The sequence below is a fragment of the Staurois parvus genome, unplaced genomic scaffold (genome assembly GCF_062004578.1).
Source record: "Staurois parvus isolate SC_StPar_1 unplaced genomic scaffold, SC_StPar_1.0 ptg000636l, whole genome shotgun sequence".
NCBI lineage: Eukaryota > Metazoa > Chordata > Amphibia > Anura > Ranidae > Staurois > Staurois parvus.
Genome location: NW_028318432.1, coordinates 9839170 through 9858612, shown reverse-complemented (window position 1 = coordinate 9858612; position 19443 = coordinate 9839170). Strand labels below are relative to the sequence as shown.

Sequence of the window (19443 nt, the reverse complement as noted above, 5' to 3'; positions counted from 1 at the left end):
ACTTACAGGTTGAGAGGTGGTACTACATTCAGTAAAGGTGTTGCAATCTGAGTAAAGTAGATGCCTGGGCAAAAATCATTTTCAGTATATCTCTGCAATACAGGGGTGGACTGACAACTCATGGGGCCCCCGGGCAATAGGGGATCATGGGGCCCCTCTATCCTTGCCCAAACTCAAAGCCTATGAAAAAGGTACCAGGGGCATCTCATGGGGCCCCCTACTGACCCCGGGTCCTCGGGCAGTGCCTGAGTTTCCAAATGGTCAGTCCGCCCCTGCTGCAATAAATGTACATTTTCCTTGGTTTTGCTTTTTTTTTTTTTAAATTTTGCAAGTACAGAAGAATACCCAATGAATCTGCCATAGAAACACAGTGTGCACCTATCATCCTGTTCAGGTGAATGCTACCTCTGCTGCTCTGAAATGCCCAGTAGTGTTCACTGGATTATAGAACCTCCCCATTTCTATTAGAGATGAAGAGATTGGTGGGTGTTCTATAGTCCAGAAGGGAGAACTGGACAGGGTTGACAACAGTAGTTGGGAATTCAATAGGGCAGTCAATGTGTTGTCAGCTGAAACAGGATCTTAGCTCACTGGATTTATGACAGATCAGCATGCATTTTTCTGTACGCACAATGGTTTGGTTTTTTTTTTTTTTGTTTTGCTCAGACAATTATATTAAACTTGCTTCCACAAATACTTTTGCTTTACAGAACCAGAAATAAGTTCTTTCCCCATAATTCACAATAGGAAAGTATGAATACCTTTAATTTTAACTTATTATTTTATTTTTTTATGGAGCTCTGTTAAAGGCAGAATCCTAAATAATCATGATAAAACCTTAAAATGAGTAGATGCCTATGTGATCCACTTGTTGAGCTGTGTCTGGGAATCCTAACATTTTTTTTTAATGAGATTTAGTTTGTTATTATTGTATTGACAGATGTTTGGTGGAATATTGACTTATTTCTTTTTTTTTAATCCAGCATGGAGGAAACCAGGCAGCAAGGACTGGCACTTTGACTCGAACAAATCCACCTACCCAGAAGCCACCCAGTCCACCGATGCCAGGACGGGGTACATTGGGGTATGTAACTTTGCTTAACATTTTAGAGTGTGGTTATGAGGGATGTCAGGTTACACTCCAGGCAAAACTCTAAATTAAATAATACATTTTATTCAATGGATATCAGCCCACTTCTTTGGGGGCATTCGATTTTCATCAATGTGTTGCTGTAGTACATCATGCCAGCATGCTTTGGTGCTGCCAGAGATAACCTTGTTGCCTGTAAATGTGGCATTCTGGCAACATCTACTTTTTTCGAATGCAGAGTGGAATTACCAGATCGGTCCCCATGGTTTTTGTCTGCAAGGTATCGCCACCACGCTTCTTTCTGTTTTTGAGCCCCCTTTCCCTGCACTGGTCCTAGTTCCCTCTATTGGCTCTGACCCTCTGCTTCGGTTAATATGATGGATGAGTACCTGACATCGAACTTGGACTATAAACTGAATGGACATTCTGAATGGAGTTTCTGCCCTGAGGACTGCTTAGGGCTCATATGGTTTTGCTTTTTGTCAAGTGAATCTGAAAATCTCAACTACAGAACCCTGAGATTACTTAAATTTCTTCTAACTGCAGGGAGCTGTTATTGGGTGGAAGCGCAGCAGATAACATATGACATCAGAATGAGGTTAGCCTGTTGTCATCCTTAGGGTTCACGACACCTTAACTTCCAGAAGGTACAAAAACACAAATAAATGTAGTTCTGTAATCCCTAATCATTAAGGCTACTTTTCACACTGACCCGTCGCAAAAAATGCATATGTGTTTTCGATCTTAACCTCTTCCATACAGGGCACTTTTACCCCCTTCCTGCCCAGGGCATTTTTCAGGTTTTCAGCGCTCTCACACTTTGAATGACAATTGCGCGGTCATACAACATTGTACCCAAACTAAAATTTTATCATTTTCTTAACACAACTAGAGCTTTCTTTTGCTGGTATTTAATCAACACTGGGGTTTTTATTTTTTGCTAAATTAACAGAAAGACAGAAAATTTTGAAAAAAAACACCCACGTTTTTCTTTGTTTCTGTTATAAAAGTTTGCAAATAAATATTTGTTCTTCATAAATTTAGGCCAAGATGTATTCTGCTACATGTCTTTGGTGAAAATAACCCAAATTAGGATGTATTTGTATATGGTACATATCTGAATATTGATCAATCCTGAAGTACTGACAGCCAATCTAATTTCTTAAGGTCCAAGAATGTCAGAACAGTACAGATATATTTTTTGTGTTTGTTGTGTTTTTTTTGTCATTTTTCGGAAAATGAGAAAAAAATTATTTTCACTAGTTTTTTTTTTTTTTTACATACTGTCATCAGTGCAGTACAGCATTATCATATAACTGGCTTGGCGGTGATCAGGGACACTTACTGGTGACAGTATGGAAAAAAAATATTTTTTTAATTTTTTTATTTTAATTTTTTATTACATTTTTTTTCTTTTTCTTAAGATTTTTTTTCATATTTCACTATGACCGAAGTAGTACAATGTTACTATAGTAACATTGTACTACTTTGGGGAAGTGGTCAGTATTTTTTTTTTACACAATTTGCTTATAGCAAAGAATTACTTTGGTATAAGCAAGCATTTACCTGAATGACATCGATTCATTCAGGAGTTTTTTTTTTTTTTTTTTTTTTTGTGCTTAGCTGTGATTTGGCCATGGATAATCACATGACACAGCTGGGCTGTGATTGGCCCAGCTTGTGCATGTGATCGCTGTGACCATTCACAGCTAGGCACACTAGTATACAATAGATGGCATGAATGAAGCCATCTATTGTATACAACTGTCATGTGACCTGCTGTGCTTGGTCACTGCAGGTCACATGGTATCGGCAATGGGGCCGGTACTCAGATCTGTAATTGGCCGTGTCCGAGGTACATGGCCGGTGACAGATGGCGCTGCGGCGCGGCTCTGCAGGCGTGCAAACTGCGCATGCCTGGGAGGATGCCATATGGCGTCCATCCGGAACGCTGAGGGACTTTGCCGGCCGCCAAACGGCCATTCGCCGGGCGGCAAAAGGTTAAACACAGGGGGTATAAGTACCTGCCTCCTTACCTTTTTATAGCCGAGCTCAGACTGGGGAAGGGAGGGACAGTACTGGGAAGTCTGTTCAGTGTCACATGTAAATGTGGTGACAAGAAACATGCTGATAGGAGGAGAACATACAGGGATGACCTCATCAATCTTGCTGCTGTTTCAGTGTCCAGTCAGAACGTTTGGGGTGGAGGGAGAACACCAATTTATTCCACCTGGCTGTGCTGTGTGGCAGATTTGTGTAAATCCCAGAATTGGATGGACAAATACATAGATGGGAGCAGTTTTACCTGCTAAACGATTTTTATGTGACAGTCTAGCTTATAGTGTTACTAAACCCATGACCCTGTAATCACTATATCTGGTCTCCCACAGTACACACAACTTGGAAATGCAATTATTTTGGGAGGTATAAAACTGCAAAATACCTTTTCTCATCAGCAGTATATAGCAGTCTTGTGACTTCTATTAGTGTCCAGTAGATCACTGGCTAAAGCTTGCAAAAGCAGCTTTATTCTCCTTTAATTGTCCTATGAGGATGCAGGACCCCTAACCCTCTGTCTGGACAGTGCTGATTGGCCCTGTGCTGATCACATGCACCCTCCTAAGGAAATAAAATCCCAAAAAACCTCTCTAGCAATACACACCAAACTAAGCCTGTGCAGCTTGCTCCCAAGGCTCTGTTCTATCAGAGGATGGATTGGGGACAGTAGAAGGGAAGGATCAGAGAAAACAGGATCAAACATCCTTTACACAATGTGGTGGATTAACCCCTTAGATTCCATATAGAGATAGAGATATATATATATAAATATTTCATAGGTGAGCCTGCATATTTATGAAACTATATGACTATATATTCAGGTACTTGTATAAACCTAGTTGTGGCTGGTTCTTTTTAATGTTAAACCCTACAAGAGCTTCCTTTTTTATTATGACATAAATAATCATAGGCTTACAACAGTTGTGAAGCATGAATGTCCATTACCCTGAGCTTAAAAGAAAACCACTTTGGTTCTTTCAGAGAACAGTAGGGTGTAGGCCAAAGTGATCCGACCTCCCCACCGATGGACTTTTCTTTCTCAAGATCTGTCAGCAGGAGATCATCCCAAAGTCCTGTTACAGTTCAGTGATGATCATCTGATGTCGTTTTTTTATTGCAGTGATATTTGCCAGCTAAAGATGTGTGCGTTTTTCTTTTTACAGGAGAAATACCCCGTACAAAACTCTGGAGCCCGTCAAACCTCCAACGGTTCCAAATGATTACATGACCAGTCCAGCAAGGCTCGGAAGTCAGCACAGTCCTGGTAGAACTGCTTCTTTGAACCAGAGGCCAAGAACGCACAGGTAATGGCTTCTAGCCCAGTGTACAGTGGCACTGATGAAGGTTTTGTATCTGCAGCATTAGAGGTTTTGCTAGATTGCCTACTATTTGGACCATATTTAGGGTGTAACATAAAGCATGGTTGCATACTCCATTCCCAAAATGCATGCCACCCCTCCCCCTCACCTCAAACATGGGGTGCTTATAGTGTGCAGTTTTTTTGTTTTTTTTTTTAATTTTAGCGTGGCTGTGCGCAAACATGGAATTAATTAACATTTTTCTATTTTAATGATGTATATGCATTTATAATTTTAAAAAAAATTCAAAAAAATGTGTAATTCTAATGTGAAAGTACATGTTTCATGAGCCTAAAAAAAGAAAATCTTCCTGTCACTGGATTGGAATAATTTGACTCCTGAGCTAATGGAAAAAAAATATATACAGCCATTACTGAGCTCTTCTGAAAATGCTAGTTGCTTGTCTGTCTTCAGATATTCGTTTCCCTGACCTGGAACAAGTATACAGCCAGTGGACACTTTTTTATATACATATTTATTCCAGGTCAAGATGCTAGCATTTTAAAAGGGTTGTAAAGGTAGAAGGTTTTTTTTTTACTTTTACTGCAATCTATACACTAAGGTAAAAAAAAAAACTTGCATGCAGCCCCCTAAATACATACCTGAGCCAGATCTCGATGCAGCAATTGTCTTTCAGATTTTTCGCTGCTCATTGGCTCCGATACAGCAGCAGTAGCCATTGGCTCCTGCTGCTGTGATTCGGAGCTAGTGACAGTTTGTTTTACGCTGTTTTCTGGACACAGAGCATGCTCGGGAGCGAGCACACACGAGTGCCCGAATAGCAGGCGGCTTGTTATGGGGGCACTTGGTGGGGTGGTCGAGCCAGGAGCACCAGCGGGGGGACCCTAGAAGAGGAGGAGGATTGGGGCTGCTGTGTGCAAAACCACTTCACAAAGCTGGTGAGTATAACCTGTTTATTTAAAAGAACAAAAAAAAAAAAAAAAGCTGCGCAAAGAAACAGAAGCTGGCAATGACAGACTATATTCCTCCCAGTACAGGTTTCCCTTGGGGCTTGTGTATATGGGTATTGGCTAAGCACTGCTTTTCACCTTGTACCAGTCATTGCAATGCAAATCAACCTGATGTAGGTCAGAGAGACTCCAAAGAATCTCCATGCTAGCTTTAAAGGATAAGTTCACCTTTCATAACATGTTATGAATGGACCAGCCCCAGCTCCTCTATGCTCCCCATTGTGACCCCGCTAGCTGGGGATCTTCTCCTCCCAGACAGCTGTAACAATTTAAAAAAAGCAAAAAAACATAACGTGGCCACGCGGGATTCCACCCGCCTGGCCGTGTCATTGATTCACAGTGTTCTATGAATTAACGACCAGTCCTGACAGCCTTTGCGGCTGTTGGCTTGTAGTTCTCAATAAACTACCACGTCGCTGTAGAGCACCGTGGTGGTTCAATGATTCGTCCTGTCGTATATCTGCTTGCCCAGTCAAACAGATATACTGACAGGTCTGCAGGACAGGCCGCTGCCAAAAAAAATAATAAAATGCACTTTTTTTCTTTTTAACCTGCAAAAAATGTGCTTTTATTTTTTGTAAAAAGGTGAACTTTCACCTTTTTAGCTGATTTCCAACTGCGCTATAGCAGAAGGACGGCTACAGCGCAGATGTGTAATCCTGGGACAATGTCAATGGATGTCATTCCAGGACACGCACCCCCAGTGGCACCCACCCGGCCCTGCCAGTGATCGCTGTGTCTTATGGACAGCTGATCACAGGATACGGTAAATGGCCAATCACGGCAGCTTTTTAGCACGTGATCAGCTGTGTCCAATGACACAACGATCACTGGGTAAATACAGTTGCCAGTTATCGGCTGCACTTTCCTCACGCTGTGACAGTGTGAGGAAAGTACTGCCAAAAACCGGCAATTGTCAACGAAGGGATTGGCACTGATCATCAGGGCACTAATGATCAGTGCTGGAAAAAAATTACCGGTTTGCAAAATTTTATAATAGATACAAAGAAAAACTTTTTTTTTTGTTTATAGCGTAAAAAATAAAATGCTTAGTGGCGTTTTAAATACCACCAAAAGAGAGCTCGATTTGTGTGGAAAAAAAATGATAAAAATGTCATATGGGTATAGTGTTGCATGACTGCGCAATTATCAAAGTGCGACAGCGCTGAAAGGTGAAAATTGGCCTGGGCAGGAAGTGGTTAAATAATAGGATCCATTTACCTAGGACATCTTCCAGTGCTGAAAGGTGAAAATTGGCATGGGCAGGACGGGGGTAGAAGTGCCCGGTAGGCAAGTGGTTAAAGTAGAACTAATTACTCTTAAACACATTTCTGTAGTAATGTTTCTTGGAGCTTTTAACAAGGTTGGTTTCACTGGTTGCAATCAAATTGTGGATGCACACCCTATTTCAGAAGGGCACGTTCCTAGGGTGATAGCATTATTCTGCAGAGACTCATGGGTGATGGAGTGTTGTCACTCCTAGGAGTGCAAGCTTAATGAAAAGGCAAGGTCACCAGGTCTAAAATGAAGATGCTTGCCTATGTGAAAGCACAGCTAGTACTGCAAATGGATAAGCTATCCTTTTTAATGATTTTCTTTTTTGTGTAGATAATAGATTTAGATAATTTTGATGCTCTGGAAAACGTGTTGCATTCTCTCATCTACAAGGCTCATCATTTACTTTGATGTATAATACTTGGTTCTACATTGTAACGTGCAGCAGTTTTGAGCTGCGTTTTTTTTTTTTTTTTTAATTTTCTATTTAAATCTTTTATATTGTGTTAACAGTGGCAGCAGTGGAGGGAGTGGCAGTCGAGAAAACAGTGGCAGTAGCAGTATTGGCATTCCAATTGCTGTTCCTACACCTTCCCCACCAACTGTTGGACCAGGTAAGGCTTGTCATATATATATATATATTTTTTTCTTTTTTTTTTTACTGAGCCATTTGTAAGATATATAGAGCACAGGATTGGTACATACAGTATATAGTTCATCTGTGTCAGATTAGTTTGTTGTAAGTAAGCTGTTTCACTTTTTATAGAAATGTAAGCCAATGATATTTAGTACTTATTAGGAACAAAGTAAGCCTGACCTGGTGTTTGGGGCTCACAAACCACCTTGTGTTGCACTGTGCAGGATGGTGACACTTTTTCATAGTAGTAAAACTGTGCAAGGACAATAAACATTAACCATTTTAGTAATTGTATTGTGTGTGCAGGCACATAGTGTGGCCTTACACAAAATTGTTGTTGCCTTGTCCTAGATGTGTTAACTTTACCTCATTTTTAGCTCATTCATGACACTACAATATTTAACTTGATATATAATATGCTTTAGCTGACTTTTAAAAATGCATGTGTCTAGAAAATAACTGAGCAGTTAAGTAGGGTGGTTGCCCATTGCAACAAATTGTGTACATTGAATCTCTAAACTATTTCTGTTTAAATGGCCAATTAAAGCCCCGTTACCGCAGAGCCTCCTTAACCAGTCCTCACTGTTTCAGATAATCTTAAGCTCCTCCATTGGGGTTTTGGGGTCTCGTAATGATTATCATGTTCTGAGTCTTCAAAGAGTCACTTGAAAAGTTTTTTTTTGTGTTCTGACAATGCACATTATTTCACTACCCAAACTCCCCCAGGTATCTCTGGTGGTCCTACACCTTCACCACCACCACCACCTCCTCCTCCTCCGCCACCTCCCCCTCCTCCAGGTGAGACTTCCACAACATGGAGTATGGGTGACTTCTTACATTAATCAATTCATGGTGGTTTCAAGGTGTTCCAATAATTGTAGATTCATTTTCTGGTGTTTAATGATCCATAGGTGATTCTCACAGTACTTATCATGTATCTCTAATCCATGTAATGTCATCTAATGTAAAAAAAAAAAAAGCCTCTGAAGTGAAATAGAATAATTTTTCCTAATACGTCTTCTAGTTGCAGATATATTACTATATCTTTTCCACAACTTACATACTTTGTAACTTGCACATACATAATATTTTGTGTAGACCAGACCTATCATATGTCTTTGGGCCACATTGCAGCCTTATTCTAACTTAAAGTGTAAAGTAATATATATATATATATATATATATATATATATATATATATATACATATACACACACACACACACACACAAAATTTTTTTTTTTTTTTTTTTAAACAAACTTGTTCTTACCTGTTCTTTGCAATTGTTTTGCATGGAGCAGCCTAGATCCTCCTCTGGGGTCCTCCACTGGCACCCTGGGCTCCTCCTGTTCTCTGTGTGCCACCATAAGAAGCTGCTTCCTTTGGTGGCACACGTGCAGGCCCAATCGTGAGCTGTGCTGTGTGTGTCCATTGACACACCCAGTGTGGCTCAGCCAATCCGTTCCCTCCTCACTGGGTTTGATTGACAGAAGTAGGAACCAAAGGCTCCCGCCGCTCTCATTGAGTCCAGTGATGAGGGAGAGAGAAGGCAACGCCGGATTGAGATCAGGCTCAGGGAAGTATTTGGGGTGACTGCAGGGACGCCGACAATAGAAGGGTTTTTTATACTTTTTAATGCAGCGAATGTATTAAGGTAAAAAAAAAAAAAAACCTTCAGCCTTTACATTCACTTTAATTCCTTTTTCACCTTTCTTGCCTCCATCTGTCACTCACAAAATTTGAGCAATAACTAGGCCGGAAGTGATATTAATTTTTTTTTTTATTTTAGATCTTATAGGCTAGAACAGACTAGAATGTGTTTACAAGTACCACTGTGAATGGTGTATGTTGGAAGAAATTGCCAACAAAGTGGTTTTATGGCCAGTTCATACCACAGAAATGCATTCCGAATACGTTGCTTGCAGTTCACACCACACTCTGTTCCGGTGCAGTTTTGATGCAGTTTGCTTTGTTCCAGTACAGTTCTGTGCAGGCAAAAATGCAGCTTTTTTTTTTTTTTTCTACACCGGAAACTGACTTGAACTGACTGCATTGGTGTGAACTAGGGCCATTGGAATACATGGAAAACACTGTGCATGCATTTTGTGATGCAGAAACAAAATGCACTGGACTGCATCTAGTGTGAACTAGCCCTTAAAGTGTGCTTTTCAGTTGGTATGTTAGTCACTAAGGCCTGTAGACATACAGTATATGTAATTAAGTGTAGCTCATAGAAGAACAAATGCAGCCCATTACTTATTTATCTTACTAACATGATGGGTGTAGAATATGGGTTTGGGTGGGCCATGTAAATGGAAAAGCCTGTTTTATAGACATTAGTAGCTTAATCACTTAAGCCATATTTCCCTGTGCAGCCATTCATTATTTACAGATAACTACAGAAAATGTCTTTATAGCCTGTAGAGTACACTGCCTAGCATACCATAATTAGAAAAGTGCTTGTAGGACCTAACTGAAATGCAAGCTCACCAACCCCCCGTGAAACTCCCTGGATGTTGAATATGTATTGTTTTGTGCACTAGTGTATCTCTATAGAGGAAATGACATGAATGAAGGAGCCACTTCATATCTGAGTGCTTGACCAGACTTTCTCATCGACGGGGGTCTTTGTGTCCTGTAGTGGGTGAACCTATGCCAGTACATTAGGGTTTCACACTATCCAGTCTAAAGCTGCCCATATGTAAAGAGATCTGATCAGTATGAACCAAACAACCCCCCCCCCGTGTTCATTCATTCATTCCATGCATGGCAGTTGTCATCTCTATTCTTGAAGGCAACTTGTCCATTGCTCGTACCCATTTGCTTTGTTTTTAGTATGAACAATATTGCAAGTGTGGCAGGGCAGCATTAGTCTTGTTTTATATTTGCGGTCGGTGAAGGCGTATAACTCTGCCAGTACCTTGTATACCGCTACCAGTAGTCCTCTTTCCTATAGGCACACATATACTAGATGTATACAGCATTCCAAATAAATTGCTACCTAAAAAATCTTGCATGGCAAGATCTGTAAAGGTGTAAATAACTACTGTATGTTCTGAGTATATTTTACACGCTGTCTTCCAAATTGATTTCCATGAAGCCTTTATTGAAGAATTTCACTAGGCATTCTTTGAAACATTTTTGACTGCATCCCCCCCAATGGATTTCATATCTCTAAGAGGTACATTCATGTCTGTGACTACTTGTGTGTCATAGAGGAGCATGTCTGTATACAGGAACACATAGCATTGCTCCCATGATGGATTGTGAACGTCCCTCCAGTGCTTTGTGTCATTCCTCTTAAAGTGGTGGTGGGAGCAGATACAGAATGTCTCTTCCGCCATTTCCCAGTGATCCTGATTAAGAACACTGCACCTCATATCCTTCGTGTCCATACAAAGCCGAGAGAATAGATAGTCATCAGAAGTTTGTATTGCTGTTTTGTGAAATATAAACCTTAATTTATATTTTTCCAGCCAAGCTTTGTTTCATTATTATGATCTTCTAAGGGCTTCCTTAAGTTACATTTCACTTTAGAGGCTTTGCTAAACATCCTGCAGACTTTCCTTGCCATCAGCTATTAGGTTTCAATCGAACATGGTTAATAAATAATGACACGTAACATTATTACCACTTCCGAGATGTATTATCCTGCAGTACATCTCACAGACAAATTAGATTGTGTTGAGCCAAATAATTGCAGAAACTGTTGTTTTTATCGTATGTTTGTTTTTTACTGAGGCAGTCCACATTTTAAAGACATTCTCCAGGAAAGAACATGGAACTCTTGAAGGGTGTTTTTGTGTGTTTTTTTGTTTTTATCACTATAGATGAGGAAGGTGATACTATAGATCAGGGTTTCTTAACAAGGGCTCTATGGGGGTTCCTTAAACAATTAGCAATTTCTGCCTTGTCGGATAAGCTCCCACTGACACCTGTTCTCTTTTTTAGTATCTGTAAGGAGGTAGTTCTTCCCAATTACCCAAAGTGTAAGGATCATTCTTCCTACTGTCCATCACACCAAGTACCATGACTTGTAGTTATAGTTTTTTTTAACAGGGGTTTCCTTAGGCCTGAAAGTTATTTCAAGGGTTCCTCTGTGTTACAAATGTCGAGAGAGACTGCTATAGATGCTTGTTCAGTTTTATGTTTACCTTGGACAAGGAGATGGTTTACTTGCCAAACCTGAATCCATGTTAGGCCAACTGGATGGGCCTGAATGTCTGTCTGTACCTGAAGACATCTTAGGCTTAGATCACAAGACCATTGCCTAGACACCAGATATGATCGTACTGGTGAGAGAAGGTCAACATGGGAAGGTGTTACTGGTGCCTACGTATGCTTCATACTGCAGACATAAAACATTTCCATTCAGACTGAATTAGGAGATGCAGCATATCTGTTCAATGGCACGTATATTCCTCATGGTGATCATCCTGTGTATCTTGCTGGCTTCCTTCCTAAGCTCCTACACTAGCTTGTGGTCTTGTGCACTAAATGACCCCGGAATCTGAACCTGTGAAAGTGCGGAGAAAACATTTCCTGCTTCCACAGCCCCAATTCCTGGCAAGATTTAGACAGTTACACAGCTATACAATGCCCATTAAGAAGTGGAAAGAGTTCAGTTTTTCCTGGACAGTCTTTAAAATGAGGAAATATCCTGTTGTACTCAATTTTCTATGGGTCATCTTTTACATAAACTGCTACATTGTTAGCATGGCAAGAAAGTGTACAGGAAGTTTTTACTCATCAAATGGAAAATATGATGTATTTTGCATGAAACTAAACCTGCTAATTCCAGATTTATTAATTTATTGGTGATGGATTAGAATTTGTGACCCATTCTGTTTTCTTATCTGCAATGATAATAATGTGCAAATAAAATGATTACTGAAGAATTAAAAACCAGTACTGAGTTGCAGTCCAGTATTTTTTTATTTTTTTTCTTGTGTATATCTCACATTTGGTGTAACATAGTGTAATCGGCATCCTTGCTGAATAATTGCTTTTGAGGTTGTGTTGCAGATGATCAGCCTGAAGAGTATATTGCATTAAGATATTTCACATGTTCAATGATGATTGCATTATTTTCAGTGCATCTTCATGAACTAACCTCACCACTTTCCTTTTTAGCTAGTAGCTGCATTGTGTGAGCAAACATGGCAAACCCCATGGTCACATATAATTTGGGAACGATCTATGGAACCACTTTTTTCAATAAAATAAAATAAAAATGTATCTTTTTTAAAAAAATTCAAAGATATATCTTATATCTGAATTTAGTGAGTTTATTGAACACAATCTTAGTAGTGAGTGTAAGTCCAGCTCCGGGAAGATAAGAAATACTACTATATTCAGCTATATATTCACAAACAATGGTTATGTGTACCTTTCCTTGGGACTCATGTAAACCCCTAGGAGTGGAAGAGGCAGCTAAAGGAGCCACTCAGTGAATTTGCCTACAAGAAAGCACAGGGCCTGTCACCGGCTAGGACCAGGGTATATGAATTCGGGTGGAACTCCAAGAAAGACTGTTGACTTTTTTTTTTTGTGGGTCCAGATAAGCTACTCCTAAAGCTAGTTATACAAGGTCTGGGTGGCTGCTGGGGATGCTACAAATCTTAGTCCTCATGCACACTTGACATTTTTACAGCTTCTGTTTTTGGCTTTTGATGTTTTTTTCTACAGCTAGTAAACCCCCCAGCATGTTCCCCTATGTGTCCATGCGCACACAGACTGCAATCAACGTTTTTTTGGCTGGGACATTTTATGGCTGGAAACTCCACATATCAGCGTTTTTGGACGTTTTTTTTTTTTTTGGTAGAAACAAACTCTAAAAGATGCCTCTCAAGGCTAATGCCAAAAATCTAAAAAAACTCACGTTTTTAATGTGACTTTAAACAGCTAACATTACCAGCGTTATGAAAACATCCCGTGTGCATGAGGACTTGGTTTTATTTATGCTGGATACTACAGTCAGTTGTGAGCTTCATGTGCAGAGACAGACCATGCCTCATAGTGCAGTGCAGGGATCGAGTTGTTTTTGCTCTCCTCCATTCATAAAAAGCTTCCTTTCATAAAATACATGTTCTGTGAATGGATGATGGGAAAGGAGGGCAGCTAAATGACAGGATCTTTCCTTGTCCATTCACAGAATGCCTTACTTTCTGTGAGACTTACAAATGGCTTTTTGTGAATGGACGAGGAGGGAGAAAGGGGCAAGCGAATGACTCGATCCCCCGCACTGCAATAAAGCGGAGCTGTAACTCGCAGTGCCTGAATCAGAGCACTGACAGTAGTCTTGGGCATGAAGACTAATAGGATTTTTAGCATCCTCAGCAGCAGGGCTGGTATAAAGGGTGGGCAAGAGGGGCAGCTGCCCAGGGCATAGTGGTAGAGAGTGGATGCTCCCTTACCGCACGCATCAGATCTGCTGAAACACCGTGCATGTGCAAACCTGCTTTCTACATGTTAGAAAGCTAGCAATTGACCATACATGTGTAGTGCACACTCTATGCCAACCTTGGGAAGCTGGAGCAAAGAGGGCAGAGAATGGAGACAAAAGTGGTACATCCGTTCTGTCATGCATTAGCAGTGCATAAGGGGGGTACAGTTCCACATTTTTGCCCTGGGCACGGGACAAACCTGTCCCGGTACTGCCCAGCAACCATCAAAACCTACCGTAACCAACCTTGGATGTAACTTACTTGTTCTCAGCAAACGTAGAATTCCAGGTTGTTGGACAGTTTGAACAATTTGCTTATCTCAGTTTTTTATGTAGTGGTTTGCCTGGATTCTGCTTCTGTCTTAGAACCTTTCTCCTATGTATAGCTTTTGACTCTCTATATACCACAGGGTAGCCATGTTTGCCAATGACATATGCAGGCTGTTCTTTTTTTGTATTTGTGCTGCACACTGCTTGTGCTGTACTGCTTGGCTGGTTCATCACAAGTCGATGGGACAGCTTTGACCTCAATGAAATTAAAACGCCCTCGACCCCTTTGAGTTTGTCATCGGGATCTTGAGCAGAGATGTGGATTGCTTGTGTTACACAGACAATTCTGAAATATAATAATTGAGTTTTGGAACAAGGAGCGAGTAAATATGTCAAAGTTGTACCAAAAATTAGATTTTGGTAAAGAGCCAATTCTGTAGAATTGCATTTTTTTTTCCAGACTTTCTCAATTGGCCACAGAATTTAGATGCTCTGCTCCTAAATAACAATTTAAATGTTGACTGGCTGCCATTGTGTTTCGAGACTTACATTTTTTTTTTTTTTTTAATTTTGAACCTGGTTATATCTTCATTGATCATTTTGGATGTGTTATATGTACCTGGCATTTTGAGCAACCGTTGCAGATTTTGCATGCTAGAGCAACCTCCCGAGATGGTGACCCAGGTACAAAGCTCAAGCCTACTTTACACTGTATTATGAGTGGTGCATGCTACCTCTTGCGAAGTCAGTACACTTGTGACCATTGTGCCATCGTTGCTCAGCGTGACCTGCAAGTTTGGACAGCAGTTCATTTACATATGATGCCCGGAAGGTGACATCATACGGAGCAGAACTGCCAGATCATCATCTGAGTTTCTTGTCTGCAATATAGAAGGGCCTCGTTGACTGTAAGAAATCTTAGCGTTGCCTTGTGGAGGCTTTGCTTGGTGTGTCACTGCAATGCATAATAAAGTAACCCATTGCTTTGTGCGGCTCTCTTCGGCAAGCAGTTGGTGGTGGCTCGGCTCCAGGCTCCCAGTTTGGCTCAATGGCAAGGCAGATCTCTCGGCACAACTCCAATACATCCTCTGCTTCCTCTGGAGGATACAGGCGGACCCCCTCTGTGACTTCCCAGTTTTCTGGACAACCTCATATCAATGGCGGGCCTTTGTATTCACAGAACTCAAGTAAGCCTATGCTTTTTCCATCAATGTGTGAGTTACTGCATTCATGTTCTAGTCACCTCGTGTATATGTCACATATATATTTACAGCACATCTGATACCTTCAGCAGACCCGTTGACTGTCTTTTTTTGTGTGTAAAGCTGAATTCCTGGCAGATTTGAGAAAAAAAACAGTAAACAGTTTTGTTTTTTTTTAATTTTATTTAGGGCTTGTTCACACAGGATGCATTGGTACTGTACTTGGCAGCCCTTCTCAGAGCAGCCTAATGCATGGTTCCTATTGCATCAATTCATACCACATTGTGTTGGTGTGTGGTGCAAATAGGACTGCAATTTATGCATTCAGTCCTACTTTTTTTTTCTTTTTTTTTTTTTCTTCACCGCAGTGCAGAGTGATACAGTACACTGCATCTCAGTTATTTATAGTCTACTCATATTAATCCATACAATCTTGAAGTTTGTATGAGGATCCCTACATTTTCACCTTCTTGAATTCTGTGACATGTATTCATTATATCCTGTGAGTAGGCACTGCTGTGTCACACATTTCACAGAGTCTGCCTTCTGATCTACAGAGGTGCTGAGAGGAGGCGGAGTCAGTATAGCAGTCACTGCCTGCAGGCAGCAAGGTAACATGGGATATATAGTCCTTGGAAGCTGAAAGTAAACGGAACAGAGGAAATTGTATCTAAAAATCATATGTAAGGATTTGATACAATTTATCTGCTGCAGGCTCATACTTTGTTCATTAGAACAGAGGAAATGTTGCAAAGCATGCAGAGCATCCAGGAAGTTGTGGAAAGTGATGCCCAGCAGTCAGTCAGCACTCGCAACATGAAAAGAGATTTTTAAAATAAACTTATATTGGATTGTCAAAAATGTAAAAAATGTTTGTATTGCTATTGCAGTGCTGATGTTGTAAAATGAAAGGTGTACGCTGTGACTGTAGATCTCCTTGCCCTGGTTCACACTGATTCGAATCTGATGCATTCCAGAACACATAGATTCGCATGGTAAGGGAGACAACACGGCTTCCTGAAGGAGGTCGTTCACACCTATGCGTTCAAACCTCAATGCCATTTACAAAAGGGTCCTTTGCGGGTTTGGTGCGATTTGGTACTAAATCTTCCTATTGTATATAAAGCTAAAGAAATTCTGGCAGGAGTTCTGCTTAAACTGCGATGCTGAAGCAAGTCAAGTACAGCAGGTTTTTTAGCGGCTTTAAGGGAAACCTTTTTCATTTGAAATTGGTGTAAAAGCATTTTGAGATGTTCATCATGCATTCACATTGACTTCCATAGAAGGATGAAAGCAAAGCCACATGAGGTATGGCAAAAGCAGCAGGGAACTCAAGTGTGCACTCCTGGTTATACAAATTCAGAGTTCAAAATTTCCAAATCACACAAAGTCCTTTGTACAGTAGTCTGCTGAATTGTAAGAATGCGTGGGTATACTCTAGGGGCTTCACATATACATTCACATTAGTCCCTGCCCCCAAGGGGATTACAATCTAAGGTCCCTAACTCACATTCATACATACACACACTAGGGCCAATTTAGACATGATCCAATTAATTTACCACCATGTCTTTGGAGTGTGGGAGGAAACTGGAGTACCTGGAGGAAACCCGCACAGGGAGAACCTGCAAACTCCAGGCAGGTGGTGTCGTGGCTGGGATTCAAACCAACGACCCTAGTACTGCCAGGCGGAAGCGCTAACCATTTAGCCACAGTGCTGCCCCATTTATGAGTGTGCTTTGCATTAAAGAAGCCCACTGCTTTGTGCTAGGTACCAATTTTTTTTTTTTTTTTTTGCGGTGGGGGTGTGTTCTGTTCACTGAGGTGCCATTTAAAGTAAAACCCAGAGGGAAAACTTTTTTGCCATATGCACAAAGGAAATATAATTATTCTATTGCCGGTTTGTTGCTGTTTACTATACAAATCTTAGTTTCTTATGCTAGCCATACACTAGTTGAAAAATCATTCAAACCCATATTTGAAAATACTAACACATGGTGAGAGCAAACAATATTGCCATCATGTAATGACCGAATTTCAAATGATATTCAATGGACATACGTGAATCAGTTTTTTGTTTGTTTTTTTTTTATTTTTTGCTTCTGGGTCACATATGCACTGTTCCAACGGGCCAGAAACACATTAGCCTTTCAATCTACCGTACATTCGGCAGACGTTTTCCAAACTTTTCCATTTTTTTTGGCTCAAAAACACCACTACCGGTTTTCGATCTGTGCCCATTAATTGGACGAAAAATGAACAAACTGTCCAAATGACAGATTTTCGAACAATTTTTCGTCTAGTTTATGGGCTCCATTACAGCCTGGGTACTATAGTCAGCAATTTAATTTTTAATTCCCCTGTAAATTTACTGTCCCTATTCTTCTTGCCTCATCCATTCACAAAAAGCCTCAAATTGTCACTAAACACACTGCTCTGTAAATGGAAAAAGGGAGACTGTTTACTTACCCCTGCCACTCCCTCTTGGTCCATTCATAGACTACCTTGTATTTGGTGAAAAAAAATACAGTGGTTGCCGTGAGGAAGATGGGAAAGTAAACATAATTACCTTTTTACTATACGACCACTGGAATGGTCTGGTGTAGCAAGGAAGAAATGCGTAGTCTATATTATCCATACTGTAAAACGAAGGATTGCACAGTAACCAACATCCAGCCGGCCATAGGATAGATAGCCGCAAGTGATTAATTTATTTATTTTTTCCCCTGGAGTCACACTTCTGAATGAATGGCACTGCAGTATGTTTATTTGGTAATGCCTGTTTTACCACAATGCATAGGTGTGAATGGGACCCTATTGGTATTGGGCACTGAATGTTTCATCAGATTACTTTTCCCCGTGTTGTGATGGAGTCTGCAGTGTCTGTCTGATTCTGTGTTAGAGCGGTTGTCATGTGTTCATTTGTGGTGCTGACATGTGTCTGTGAAATTACTGTTGATAAGCTGCTTGCATCAAGGCCAGGCAGGTGTTCCGTGGGCTGAATCGTTCACAAGAATCCGACCTTCACATTCCTTAGGCTGAGCTCCAAGGTCTGCTTAAAACATAATAATCAATGCTGTATAGAAGGTCATTACCAGATCTCTTCTGTACTGCAATATGTACAGATACCACTCCAAGTAATTCCAATGTTCTCTCCACACCTCCGCTTTATCAAAGCCTATTCACTGCAGCATTTTATACAAACACGGAATGTACTCTGTGCTTGGGCACTTGCAGGGTTTCCAGTTTGGGATTGACCCTTTAGGTCACATGCATACCGGGTGTTTAGCCCCTGTGCAAGATATGCCACCATTTTCCATGGGGGTGGAAGGCACCATCCAGCCCTGCAGCCTGTAAAACTCTGAGGCCGACAGCTGCTGAGGCTGGACACTGTTCTGAGCGGTACTAACATTTAGGCCCCTTTCATGCGGGCATTCTGTTTTTTTCTCATCAGTTCAGTCATGTTTTTTCCAAGAAAAAAACTGATCCGTTCTCAGGAGGGTTTGGGTCCGTTCTCAGGAGGGTTTGGGTCCGTTCTCAGGAGGGTTTGGGTCCGTTCTCAGGAGGGTTTGGGTCCGTTCTCAGGAGGGTTTGGGCCCGTTCTCAGGAGGGTTTGGGCCCGTTCTCAGGAGGGTTTGGGCCCGTTCTCAGGAGGGTTTGGGCCCGTTCTCAGGAGGGTTTGGGCCCGTTCTCAGGAGGGTTTGGGCCCGTTCTCAGGAGGGTTTGGGCCCGTTCTCAGGAGGGTTTGGGCCCGTTCTCAGGAGGGTTTGGGCCCGTTCTCAGGAGGGTTTGGGCCCGTTCTCAGGAGGGTTTGGGCCCGTTCTCAGGAGGGTTTGGGCCCGTTCCCACGAGGCCCGGGCCCGTTTACATTCGGGTTTTTTTTTGTCCCGTTTTTTTTTAATGGAAGAAGAATAGGGATCTCTTCTGTTCAAAAAAATGGATGTTAACTGATGCGGACATTACCGAATGTAAACAGATGATCATCTGTTTACATCTGCTAGTCCATAGAAATACATGGGTGTCTGTTTTTCATTCGTAAATGGACAGATGAAAAAATGGACATACGGGAACGCCCGGGTGAAAGAGGCCTTAGGGCAGTATAAACCCAGGGATGAATGCCTGGAATCATCTGTTTAC

General features: G+C 41.2%; 1 protein-coding gene across 14 annotated transcripts in view; it reads left to right on the top strand.

Moving 5' to 3' along the window:
* The window catches only part of ABI1 (abl interactor 1), a 134306-nt gene that overhangs the window by 99196 nt on the left and 15667 nt on the right, over positions 1-19443 (top strand). For 4 of the 14 annotated variants that reach the window (XM_089693800.1, XM_089693796.1, XM_089693798.1 and 1 more), the window contains 4 exons: positions 984-1084; positions 4312-4452; positions 7266-7366; positions 15115-15291. In XM_089693800.1, the coding sequence (XP_089549926.1) occupies positions 984-1084; positions 4312-4452; positions 7266-7366; positions 15115-15291 (520 nt within the window). Of the gene's footprint in view, positions 1-983; positions 1085-4311; positions 4453-7265; positions 7367-8115; positions 8188-15111; positions 15292-19443 lie in introns of all 14 variants that reach the window. The other 10 variants (XM_089693799.1, XM_089693794.1, XM_089693797.1 and 7 more) reach the window with 4 other exon arrangements.